Raw genomic sequence first — 14,318 nt, 5'->3', positions numbered from 1 at the left:
AAAATACTAACTGAGGAACATGTTAAAGAGCTGACACAGAATTGGAGAATTGGAGACAAGGCCCAGTTCATTCACCATTTCACAAAGTGGAGACATGATATTAACCATCCATTTTGGGCAGAATGTTCAAGTCCTCCAGTTTTTCCCAAAAAGCCGATTCGTGTAACTCATCTGATACGGAAGAAGTCGATAACGTCAATATGTTGGAGATATTGCAAAGTAATAAAAATGGGGAACGTGTGCTACAGTTTTACGAAAAAAACAAGTTTCTCACAGATGAACTAAGAGTTTTCATTATAAACATTGCTGCCCAGCATTTTGCAAGAAAAGACGCACCAATGACTCTTCAAGCAAGCTACAAACTCGAAACGCAAATATTGTCTCTATTTCCGACTGAAAAACTTGAATTCTATCGAACAGAACGTAGAGGAAAAATTTATGTAAAATCCCAAAATCTTAAAAAACAAAGCAAGCAGATTTTTATGCTGGAAAACGAATCACCTACGGCGTCAAAAAAGGCTAAAATTACTTTTGGTAGGAAATGTGGAATTTGTGGTTTAGTAATGGTTTTTAATTAATTTGTATTTTCAGTACCTGAGGAGAATGGAGAGGATTTGGTGCAAGTTCTTAAATATGACAAGCTTTCAGCTGAAGAGTTTGAAACAAAGTGGATTTCTTGTGCCAACTATAGACTTAATCAAGTACTTAACGAATGCAGTAGCCTACGAGAGATTCTTAAAAAGTGGCCTGAATATAAATCACATTATAAGTTGGTGAGTATATATATATCAAATTGTAAACATTTGATAATTTTAGCGTAATTCTACAAAAACTGTTTTAAATTCAGATTGATATTGACTTCTCAATAATGCATAAATCGCACAACAAAATGCTCAACTGGTACCAAAAAATCCTAAAGTTGTTTAACTTTTTGAAAAAATCTAAGCAACTTAAATGTCATGGTGAGTCAAAAATGTTAGAAACTCTCCAGGACGAAGATTTGGAAAAGGGTAAGAGTCTTCAAGTCAAGCTCAACAAATCGATCAAACCTAATTTAACGTTATTATTTGCAGATCGAGGCACATTTGCAGTGAAAACCCTGTGGATTTTACATTATGTTCTTTTCCCGACTGGGCGGCAAGTTCGAAAAACAATTCTCGGAAAGAAAGAAATATCTCGCTATACAATAAAGGACTCCCAGAAGACGTTTTTGTTTTTGGGAAAGACTTTGCAAGAATTACACGACCATATTGATTTTTTGTTAAAGATGAAAGAACATATTCAGCCTTTTATATTGGGAATCGGAAGTCTGGACGATATACATGAAATTTTTGTTTATTTTGATGGTGACCTCATACGGTTTCCTAATTTTCTTCGCTCTTTGGATATTTGTTTTAAAATGTTCCATTTATTTAATTTACAATATCCCACAGCATCTGAAACATTTTGGATCTTTTTGGAAAACTACTTTTTTGAAATAAGTTCATGCTCAAAGAAAAAGTCAAAGGTAAGCATCCTCTTGGATGATTTAGAGAAACAATCTGAGTAATTGGTTTCAATTTAATAAGTTATAAATTCTCAGATATTTAAAACACTAAATTAAATAATAATTAAGCTATTTTTATATTGATATCTTCATATCAATTAAAAATAAGTTCGAAAATTAGATTTATGCAAATAACAAACGTTCCTAAATTCCGCAGATTAAAAACTGACTGTGTATTTGAATTACCTCAAGTAATTACAAATAAAGACTTATAGACTATATAAGTAAAGAAAGTTATAGTATTTTATAAGAACTTGTATGCTAAAAATATATTAAATATATTACTGTTAAAAACAAATCAAAATGGACTGAAAAATGAATTATAACTAAGTAGAATTGTTTACAAAATATGATATGTAAGAAGAAACATGAACTTTTGTAACACTGATTAAATAATATTTACAAAATTAATTTTTAAAAACCGCTTGCAAAACAAGTCACAATATGAATTTATTATTTTTGAGTTTAACATAGATATCTAAGACCTCTTTTGTTTGTAAATGAATTAACAAAGATACGTTTTTACAAAATAAAGAAAAATAAAAAAATAAGTATGTGAATATATTCTTGTCTAAATGGTAAATAATGCCTGAACATATTCACACAACAAATGAAACCCGTTCATAAAAAATTAACAATTTCATAAAATCAAAGAAACCCTTTCATTATTTAAATGTACATCATTCATTTAGCATATGAAGGGGTTTCATTTGTTGTATTAATGTTTCATTTGCTGTATGAATATGTTTCATTCAATCTATGAACACATTTCATTGGATTTATGAAGACATTTTATTCTATTCATGAATAAATTTCATTATATCTATGAAGATGTTGCATTGAATTAACGATTATGTTTCATAGAATAAATGAAAGCTTCATTAAATCAATGGATTTATTTCATTACATCAATGAACATGTTTTATTGGGTTAATGACTTTGTCGTTAGTCCAATGAAACTTTTTCAATATATGTGTGAATATGATTCATTCGACGAATGCAACTATACATTAAATATGTGAAGATATTTCATATATTCTATGAACTTGTTTCAATACATCTATGAATGGTTGTCATTAATCTAATGCAATATTTCATCCATCCAATGATGGAAACGTTTCATTAAATAAATGTTTTCGAATCATTCATCCAATGAAATGTTTCTTTGGTCTTTTTTTAATGAAACATTTCATTGGGCCAATGCAGAAATTCATTATATTGATGCAGAAATTTCTCTCAGTGTATATGATACCCTTCACCACTTTGGGTATATTCAACAGATGAATCCTAAGAGACGTCGCATTTTTAAAGGATCAGTAAAATGAAATTCGATCCATAAATATGTCATTCTGCAACCGATTCTAAATTTTCCATTTCATCAAATATAATAGCTATATCTAAATCTGAACCGAATCATATATATTTTCGTCCGATTTAATGTAAATGGTGCACCAAAGTCCCTATATATCTTTCGATTTGCACAAAATTTGGCACAGCGTATTCAACCAAAGTGGTGAAGGGTATTATATAGTAGGCCTCGTGCAAATCAAAAGATATTAAGGGACTTTGGTGCACCATATTTGGGAGCTATACCTAAACCTGGACCGATTTTCAGGAAACTGAACACACATCATTCTAGACCTAATTCATTACGCTGTGCAAAATTTCGTGCAAATCGAAATATATATAGGGACTTTGGTGCACCATTTACCTTAAATCGGACGAAAATATATATGGGAGCTATATCTAAATCAAAACCGATTTTCACGAAACTTAACACACGCCATTCTAAACCTAATTCATTACGCTGTGCCAAATTTCGTGCAAATCGAAGGATATATAGGGACTTTGGTGCACCATTTACATTAAATCGGACGAAAATATATATGGGAGCTATATCTAAATCTTGACCAATTTTCAGGAAACTTCACATACATCATTCTGGACCCAATTCACTACGCTATGCCAAATTTCGTGCAAATCGAAGGATATTAAGGAACTTTGGTGCACCATTTACATTAAATCGGATGAAAATATATATGGGAGCTATATCTAAATCTGAACCGATTTTTACGAAACTTAACACACATCTAAATCTGAACCAATTTTCACGAAACTTAACACACATAATTTTAGACCTAAATCATTACGCTGTGCCAAATTTCGTACAATTCGAAGGATATATAGGGACTTTGGTATACCATTTACATTAAATCGGACGAAAATATATATGGGAGCTGTATCTAAATCTGAACCGATTTCCACGATACTTAACACACATCATTCCAGACCTTATTCATTACGCTGTGCCAAATTTCGTACAAATCTAAGGATATATAGGGACTTTGGTACACCATTTACCTCAAATCGGACTAAATAATATATGGGAGCTATATCTAGATCTGAACCGATTTTTCCCAATTTCAATAGGGTTCATTCTTTGGCCAAATAAATGATCTGTGCCAAATTTCATCCAATGCGAATCATAAATGCGACCTGTACTTTATTTACAATTTAACATGGATAGACGGAAGGACGGACATGCATAAATCGACTTCAAAAGTGATTCTATGCATATTCTCAAAAGGAACCATTTGTCTATCTCGTTTCCTATTGCCTGTTATAAACATATCCACAAAGACATAATACCCAGTACCACAGTGTGGTGAAGGGTATAAAAATTCACCCCTGTGTTGATTAATAAAAAAATATAATTTAAAAAAAATCCGCGCGAATTGATTTTTTGTTTTCTTCCCGCAAACTTTTTTCCTACCCCCAATACTAAAAAAGAGTTATCACTGAAAAGAAAACAAACAAAGAAAAAACAAACCGAACTCACTGTAAACTTTTCAAAATTTTGTTGCAGATAAAATAGAGATTATTTGTCAGGCACAAAAGGGTCGCCACAGCAATGGTGTCATCCACAGCTTCACACAAATGACACAGCATTCGATAGGTTTTACGTCTTTCGATCCAAAAGCTGCGTGTCGTAGGCTGAGCGCGTCCATCAAAACCAAGGTCAACATGAAAAGCCATTAGTTAATAAATGGAGAAGACAAACAAACAGACAAAAGACGACATTTGAAATATGTTTGTATTTACGAGTTTATCTCGTTTCGCTTCGATGTGTTTCGGTTTACCTTTTTCGAATATTTTTCCATGTAATCGTTTAACTGTCGAATCTTGGCCCTCATCGCCACACACAGGCACATTACAAAGACATCGTTAAAACTCCAGGCAAATGTCGAAAGGACATTGATGACCTTGCCGACAATGCCCATAAATGTGGTGTACTCGAAAAAATAAAAGAAATTACTGAAATTCGTAAAAAGGAAACTATTCAGCGGTTCATTGCGGAAGCGTGGGCAACGATTCACATAATAGATAATTGTCAGCATGCTGAGAATGTGTTCGGCTGGAAATTGATGAAAAATACGTATATAAATAAAATAATATTGGAATAATATAAAATTTTTTAAAGTAATTAAAATTTATTAATCATTCTAAATTAGTTTAAAATTTCCATTCGAACCTCTTAATGCCCCCAAAGCTAAAAAAAATAAACTCCCTCTAATATTAGCACCTTCAACATCGAATAACATTAAAAACAAATCCCTGAGATGGTAATAAAATCTCCGCTATTTTCAACATTTTATTACGAAACGAAATCACAGTGAGGGACATAAACTGGCCAGGATATAACCCAAAAGGGATATCTCGCTTTACTGCCCACCATTGTTTGTGTGTGTGTGTGTTTTTTCTTAACTTACTCAGGGAACAAGTGATAGCCACCAACATGACCATTTTGATGCGATGCGACAGCCATGAGCGTTCTTTTTCAGAGGTTTGTTGCGGCAGTGCCCTCTCCACTTGTTGCCATTGTTGCATTAAATCTGGCCATTTACCAGCCATGCGAAAGAAAATGATGGCAATCAAAAATATCGACGTATAAAACATGATACCCTCTGGAAATAGAGAACAGAAAGAAAAAGAACAAGAAGTGAATCTGATGATTGTTGATGACCAGAATAGAAACAGCACACACATAACAAACACCCACAACGGCACGAGGTAGTGGAAAATAAGCTGTAAAAAAATAAGCCGAAAATAGGAATATGAAAATAAATTTAAGCCACAGGCAAATAAAGTAAACAATGTAGCACACAGGAAGTAGGTAACTAAAATCGTAAAATAGAAAGACATATTCTGAAAAAAATATTTATAAACCAGTGAGGGGAGCATTATAGTCGGACGGGGCCGGTCATATGATATCCTACACAACTGTACAAAAAAGTAAGTTTGTGTGGTTCTATATTCTGAGCTTGGGCAATATTTCGCGATATTTGAGGCTTTTAGAAATTTGACCTATAAGTGTACTAAAAGTACTAAACATTACTAAATTTAGTTCTAATTGTATATTTATTGAACATATATAGCTAGAATCTTGAAGAGTTGATGTATGGAAATGGTTTAAGAAATTCGTACTTATTTGTATAAAAAGTACAAAATGGTACTAAATTTGGTACTATTTGCATTTAGTTGAGTGTATATAGATGGAATCCTGAAAATCGAAATTAGGACTACTATTGGAGTACAGGATTTTCGGTAATTTAAAAAAATTGTACTCATGTGTACGAAAAGTACTTAATGGTACTAAATTTGGTGCAAGTTTGATTTAGGTGAACAGATAGGGCTGGAGTCTTCAAATTGGGAATTAAATGATTGTTGCATTGTAGGATTGAGGTAGTTTTCAAAAATTTCATACGTTATTTATGGCGGTACCAAATATAAAATCTTTAAATGGTACAGCATTTAGTACATTTTTGATTTTGCTTGAACGGATAGAACTGAAAACATAAAAATTGGAATTCAGATTACTGTTGAAGATTGATCTATAGAGATTTTTTTGTATTGATGTGTACGAGAAGTACTAATTGGCACTATATTTGGATTTGGGTAACATGTGTTGTTTGGGAAACCTAAAATTTGGAATAATGGTTGCTGTTGGAGTATAGAATGTTAAAAATATCACAAGCATAGTACTTATGTGTACTAAATGGTACTTTATTTTGTACAACTTGATTATGTGTGATCGGATTGAGCTGCACTTTAGAATTTTGGAATAAAATTACTAAATGAAAAACAATAATACTAAATGGTACCAAATAGTTTACAAATTGTTTTGGTATGAGCGGGTAGGGCTGAGATCCTGAAATTTTGATTTAAAATTACAGTTAGAGTACAAGATTGAGATATGTCGGTAGTTTTGAAATTTCGTATTTATGTGTACTAAATTTGGTACAATTTAGATGAAAGTGAACGTATAGACATGGAAAACATAAGTTTGGAATGAAAATTATTGGAATTTCGTACTTATGAATACGAGAAGCACTAAATGGTACTAAATATGGTACAATTTGTTTTGTTTGAGCGGGAATTCAAAAAAATTGAATTAAAATTATAGTTGGAGTGTAGGATTGAGACATGCTGGTAGTTTAGGAATTAAGGTAGTAGTTTAGGAAACTCGTACTTATGGGTACGAAAAGCACAACTTTTGGTACAATTTGGACTTTGGTTAACGGGTAGAACTCGAATCCTGAAAGTTGCAACTTTGGTCACTGTGGGAGTGTATGATTGATATAGGTTTGGAATATGGATACAGAATGGAACGAAATCTGGTACATTTTGGTGAATAGACAGAGCTGGAATTCTTAAATTTGGACTTACGATTGAATTTGGGTACGAAAAGGGGCAATTCTTTGCCATGGTACCAAATCTCGGGACAATTTGGTTTTTAATGAACAGGCAGAGCTGGAACCTGCTGTGTTTGGACATTTCGAGGATCACTATTGTGAAAGCAAGATTGAGGCTACATTAGGAAATTCGTACTTGTGCAAAAAGTACTAAATTTGGTACAATTTGGACATTGGTGGAGTTAATTAATTGATGAAGTTTTAGAAATATTTTGACTTATGAGCTTGATCAGGAGAGATCCAAATGTGTGTAATCAATTTGAATCTGGTGCTAACTACCATGTTTTTTGCTACCGCGACTTCAATCAAATGCCCTTGTCGGATGTATCTACATGAAGGCTTTTTGCAGCTCCAAGAGTTTGTAACGATTTTTGCATTGAAATAAATAAGCGTTGTCCATGACCATATCTGGATCCTCATGAAAATTTTCAAAGCGACTAGCTGAGTCGATCTAGACATGTGTGTCCGTCCGTCTGCCCATTACAATTTTTAAACAGGCCACAGTTATGGAGCAATCTTCACGAAATTTTGCATGTAGGACAGCTTCTGGCCAATGAGGACCCTATTGTTTTTGGTAAAGATTGGTTAATATTTAGGGGATGAAATGGACCATACATTTTTTTTGTCTGATTTTCTGGTCGCTCCAGAGGCCGCAATTATGGTCCGAACATCGTGAATTTTTCATGGAGAAGGGGATCGGGCCAAAGAATAACTATGCTTGATTTGATAAATATAGGTCAATATTTAGCGGGCCAAATGTACCTTGCCTTTGTGTATGAAAAATGACAAAATTTTTATTCTATGGCGTATATATTTACTCCTAAAGGACATAGACCCTAAAGGACATAGTATATCCAAGAGGAGTGGCTGACCTTTAAATTGATACCTATGCTATTGTCGTATGTTCTCGGATGTGGGAGTTACACTTAAATGTGTGCAGGTGCTTACGTATTCATTATTATTTAGTATCCCATTACCACACTAGAGGGCGGAAATACAACCCTAATCTATTTGAAAATTTCCATGAGGTTCCAGTTATGGTCAAGGACCGCGCCTGTATTTTGATGATGATCAGATAATAATTTTGGGGTAAAGTGGACCGAAAATTTAATTTTTTGTGTTTTTTTCGAGTCGGTCTTTAGGCCACAGTTATATGTCGAACATCACCATATAACCCACGGTGAAGGCAATCTGAAGAAGTACTTAAAAGGGCTGTATGGATTATTAGTAATATTCGGAAAATATGTCATTGTAAGGAAGAGGTGCTGTTGACCTCTAATCGGACAAGAGGGTGCAAATGCCACGACATATTGTCCAGGCTCGAAATGAACATCCGCAGAAACTTAGAACTCCGTAGAAGTTTTGTAGGGTATCATATGGGCGGCCCCGTCCAACTATACTGCTCCACTCACTAGTTTATTATACACACACACTGTGGTACAGGGTATTATAAATTATTGTAAAAAATACGTTTGTAACAGGCAAATAAATTATTTAAAAAATCCACGCTATTGACGTATGGCTCCTTAAATTATTTAAAAATGCATATAATCACTTTCTGAGTCGATTTATGCATGTCCGTCCGTCGCATTTTTAATCCGATTTGGATGAAATTTGGTATAGCTCATTTGTTTGGTCCTAGGACGAACCCTATTGAAATTGAGGAAAATCGGTTCAGATTTAGATATAGCTGCCAAAGTCCCTATACATATTTCGATTTGAACGAAATTTGGCATGAAGTACTAAATTGAGCCTAGAGTGATGTCTGCAAAGTTTCGTGGAAATCGGTCCAGATTTAGATATAGCTCTCTATTTGCACGAAATTCTACATATCGTAGTGAATTTAGTCCAGAATGACGTGTGTTAAGTTTCGTGAAAATCGGTTGAGATTTAGATATAGCTCCCTTATATATTATTGATTGATTTTGAGCAATATTGATATTTGTTTGAAGTCGATTTAGATAATATCACATATTTCTGTTCATCCAACTTAATGTTAATAGTCGTGTTTAATATACCCATAGTGGTGAAGGGTATCATATATAGTCGAACCCGTCCGACTTTACTACTTTTCTTACTGGTTTTTAAATTGTAATTTAATTTACAAATATACTTACCAACCGAATCAAAATTAAACCAACCACGAAAAGCATAAGCAATATTAAATCCCGAGCATATGCCAAATAGAATTGTAACTATAAAGGAATACCAGGTGCGCACCGATCTCCATGTGAAACGTAAATCCTCCGAGGAATTTGAGGTAATGCCTTGGACAGGCATCAAGGCAAATATTTGGGCCATTATTAGAACTATAAAAATAATAATCACAACAACCACAAAAATACGCTGTCATACGTTCATAAACATTGTTTCATTGTAATAAAAATAAGAAAAAACTTTAAATTAAAACAAAAATATGATTAATAATTTCATGACACCTGGACGTATGGCTTCCTGAAAGCTTCCCGCATGCATATAATCCTCTTTACGGCCCCGTCTTAAGATTTGATGTTTTACTGCGAAAAAAAAAGATATTCTCATCTCATTAAGTCTTCAAAGTTAATTTAATGCCACATTCACAAAACACAATGACAAGTTCTTTTCTTTCTTTCTTTTTTTATGTTTTCTGCTAATAAATGTGGTCTTGGGTGGGTGGGTGATGGATGGGTGAGTGAGTGAGAGGAAGTGCTAATTTACTTACATTTCATGATAAGAGCTTTTCGCTGATTTGGCTTCGCATTTGCCGACTTCATTTTGAAAAATATTGAGCTGTTAAATAATAATGAAGAAAAAAATGAAATCATAAATATTAGGGGTTTTTGAAAGGAAATGGATTATTTATAAAATTATGAAAACGGGGCAAACCATATGATACCCTACAAAACTACCATGGTTGTCAAACTTTCTGTCGATTTATAATCCGAGCCTGGGAAATATTTCGGGATATTTGCTCTTGTCGGATTATTCAGTACAATCCTTCTAATTAGTTGTCCAGATTCCCTTCACCGTGGGTTGTGTTGTGATGTTCGGCTTTCAATTGTGTCCTATAGATCGACTCGAAAAACACACAAAAATAAAGTTTTCGGTCCACTTCATCCCAATATTATTATCTGATCATCACCGAAAATTATAGGCGTTGTCCTTGACCATAACTGGAACCTCATGGAAAATTTAAAAGCAATCAGCGCTATATTTCCGCCTTCCAGTGTGGTAAAATGTAACTCCCACATCCGAGTACATACGGCAATATAATTGGTATCAATTTCAAGGCCAACCAATCCTCTTGGATATACTGTCAACTTCTTGGATATATGTCCTTCAGGAGTAAATGCACACGCCATAGAATACAAATTTTGTAATTTTTCACACAAAAGTCAGGGTCCATTTGACTCGCTAAATATTGACCGATCTTTTTCCAAACAGGCATGCTTATTCTTTATCCCGATCCCTTTCTCCATGTAAAAATTCGCGATGTTTGGGCCATAATTGCAGCCTCTGGAGCTACCAGGAAGAGGGACAAAAATTAAGTATTTGGTCCATTTTATCCCTTAAATATTAACCTATCTTTACCAAAAAAAAAAAACAGTAAGGAAAGTAGTGAAGTCGACTATATGCTACCCTTCACCCCTTTGGGTATATTCATCCTTAAAGAGGTCCCATTTTTGAAGGACCATTAACATGAAATTGGAAATTAACTACAGTTCATTGTACAACATTATGTGGCAATCGGACAAATTTTGGGTCTTTAGTGCACAATTTAAATAAAATCGGAAGAAAATACAGAAGCTATGTCTAAATTTGAACCGAAACTTAGCACACATCATTGTAGACCTTATTCAGTGCGCTATACAAAATTTCGTGCAAATCGAAAGATATATAGGTATTTTGTTGCACAATCTACCTTAAATCGGACGAAAATATATATGGGAGCTATATCAAAATCTGAACCGATTTCCACGAAACTTAGCACACATCATTCTAAACTTAATTCAGTACGCTATGTAAAATTTCGTGCATATCGAAAGATATTTAGGGACTTTGGAGCACCATTTATCTCAAATCGGACAAAAATATATATGGGAGCTATTACTACATCTGAACCGATTTTCACGACACTTAGCACACGTCATTCTAGACCTAAATCAATACGCTATGCCAAAATTCGTGCAAATCGAAAGATATTTAGGGACTTTGGTGCACCATTAACCTTAAATCGGACGAAAATATATATGGGAGCTATATCTAAATATGAAGAGAATTTCACGAGACTTCACGTACATCATTCTAGGCCTAATTCAGTACACTATGCCAAAATTCGTCCAAATCGAAAGATATACAGGGGCTTTGGTTCACCATTTACATTAAATCGGAAAAATGTATATGGGAGCTATATCTAAATCTCAACCGATTTCCACGAAACTTAGAACACATCTTTCTAGACATAATTTAGGTACTTTGGTGCACCATTTACTTAAATCGGACGAAAAAATATATGGGAGCTATATCTAAATATGAAGAGAATTTCACGAGACTTCACGTACGTCATTCTAGGCCTAATTCAGTATGTTAAGCCAAATTTCATAATTTACATTAAATCGGACAAAAATATATATGGGAGCTATATCTAAATCTGAACCGATTTTCAACAGGGTTCGTCCTTGGACCAAATTTCATCCAATTCGAATGAAAACTGCGACCTGTACTTTGTTTACAATTTAACATGGACGGACTGTGGAAATGCATATATCGACTCAGAAAGTGATTCTATGCATATTCTCAAAAGGAACCATGGGCCTATCTCTATTACTTTTGCCTATTGCAAACATATGCACAAAGGCATAATACCCTGAACCACACTATGGTGAAGGGTATGAAAATCCTTGAAAAATAATTTTAAACCAGTCGGAAGGGGCCGACCATACGATACCCTACACAACTACCACGGAAGTCTAACCTTTTGTGAATTTTTATTCCGAGTCTGGGCAATATATCTATATAGTTGCACCCTCTTGCCCGATTATAGGTCAATTGCACATCTTCCTTACACTGACCGAATATTCAGTACAATCCTTCTAATTCCTTGTCCATATTCCCTTTACGGTGGGTTGTGTTGTGATGTTCGGCTTTCAATTGTGGCCTATAGATCGACTCGAAAAAAACACAACAAATAAGTTTTTGGTCCACTTCATCCCAATATAATAATCACCGAAAATCATAGGCGTTGTCCTTGCTCATACCTGGATCCTTATGGAAAATTTCAAAGCGATCAGCGCTATATTTCCGACCTCCAGTGTGGTAATGGATTACTAAATAATATCTAAATACGTAAGCACCTGTAAATATTTAAGAGTAACTGCCACTTCCGAATACGCAAGACAATATAATTGGTATCCATTTAAAGGCCAACCACTCCTCTTGGATATACTATCAACTTCTCAGGTCTATGTCCTTCAGGAGTAAATATATGCGCTATAGAATACAAATTTTGTAATTTTTCACACAAAAGTTAGGTTCCATTTGGCTCGCTAAATATTAGCCGATCTTAATAAAAACAGGCATGCTTATTCTTTTGCCCGATCCCCTTCTCCATGTAAAAATTCTTGATGTTTGGACCATAATTGTGACCTCTGGAGCTACCAGAAAAATCGACAAAAATTAAATATTTGGTCCATTTCATCCCTTAAATATTAACCGATCTTTACCAAAAACAATAGTGGTCTTCTTTGGGTAGAACCCATCCTACATGCAAAATTTCGTAAAGATTGGTCAATAACTGTGGCCTGTATCATGTTTACAAATTATAATGGACAGATGGACGGTGGGACACTCCTGTCTGGATCGACTCTGCTGGTCGTGATATGATTATCGGTGCACCAAAAGGACTAGGACCAATATTTCGCGGCGTTACAAACTCTTGGAGGCTGCACAAAGCTATAATACCCTGACAACATAGTTGTGTAGGGTATAAAAAACCAAGCCTTAAAATATTCATTGAAAATTCATTTAAAAATTCCACGCCTAAAAATATTCCTTGAAAATTCATTTAAAAATTTCACGCCTAAAAATATTCCTTGAAAATTAATTTAATAATTCCACGCCCAAAACATATTCCTTGAAAATTCATTTAAAAATTCCACGCCTAAAAATATTCCTTGAAAATTCATTTAAAAATTCCACGCCCAAAAATATGTATTGAAAATTATTTTTTAAGAAATTCGCCTCTAAAAATATTAATTGAAAATTAATTTTGAAAAAAAAAATCCACGAAAAAAGCATGACAAATACTATTGTCTACATTTGCCTGTGACCTGGAGCCCTTTAAAAGCTTTCGAAATTCCTTTAGAAATTCTTTCTTCGTTGCCGGGCCCTTAAATTCGCCACTTTACGATTATTGTTATTAATTGTTAAATTCGTTTCCCTTGCATGTGCTGTTTGTATTTGCCTTTAATAATCGTATTTATAATTGTCTGGTTTTTGGCAGACAAATTGTTGCCGAAACTATGGCTGAGAGAAGAACATTCTCATCTGTTGTCTCATTAGGGTGGAACATTAAAAATGTAAACAACTTTCTCATTAGACATTATTAAATTATGCAAACATTTATTTATAATTAATTATGTCTCTCTCTCTACCTCTCATCCACTACCTCAGAACAATATACAATATTAGTAAGTAGGTCATTTGCAGAACAGAGAATATGCGTGCCATTGCTGTTAGGCCTAAAAGTAGGCTACAGCCGCCCACCCTAAAAGTATGCACAACATTTGCATAATTTAGTATTTAAAGAAAAATTATTTTTCTCCTTGTAAGAAAATAAAGATAAACACAGTTCATATGGTAGGCAGTAGGAACACGTTTACCAACACATACTCACTGGAAGACATTAACCACAAATTACACATACACACACACACTTACTCATGTTCATTGTTTAATATCTGATGTCGTTGCCAAAATTTAATTTCCAACAAATGCCGTTTGGAGGAACTCAAATTACGTTGCTGTGCAAGAATTTTCAT

General features: G+C 34.0%; 2 protein-coding genes across 2 annotated transcripts; one reads left to right on the top strand and one right to left on the bottom strand.

Moving 5' to 3' along the window:
- Positions 1-122: 122 nt before the first annotated feature.
- On the top strand, positions 123-2,101 carry LOC133322504 (uncharacterized). Its single transcript, XM_061531492.1, has 4 exons — positions 123-534; positions 592-773; positions 848-1,010; positions 1,074-2,101. Exons 1-4 carry the CDS (start codon positions 123-125, stop codon positions 1,547-1,549), a joined length of 1,233 nt encoding a protein of 410 aa, XP_061387476.1. The 3' UTR covers positions 1,550-2,101.
- Positions 2,102-4,381: 2,280 nt separating this feature from the next.
- On the bottom strand, positions 4,382-14,318 carry LOC133322497 (gustatory receptor for sugar taste 64e-like). The gene is made up of 7 exons (XM_061531486.1): positions 14,218-14,318; positions 10,001-10,068; positions 9,738-9,815; positions 9,417-9,608; positions 5,317-5,511; positions 4,687-4,961; positions 4,382-4,540 (listed from the first exon to the last, which is right to left on the bottom strand). Exons 1-7 carry the CDS (start codon positions 14,316-14,318, stop codon positions 4,382-4,384), a joined length of 1,068 nt encoding a protein of 355 aa, XP_061387470.1.

This window comes from Musca vetustissima, unplaced genomic scaffold, assembly GCF_032173495.1.
Source record: "Musca vetustissima isolate MV318-11 ecotype Yass unplaced genomic scaffold, APGP_CSIRO_Mvet_v1 utg451, whole genome shotgun sequence".
Lineage (NCBI taxonomy): Eukaryota > Metazoa > Arthropoda > Insecta > Diptera > Muscidae > Musca > Musca vetustissima.
This window is presented reverse-complemented; position numbering and strand designations above follow the sequence as displayed.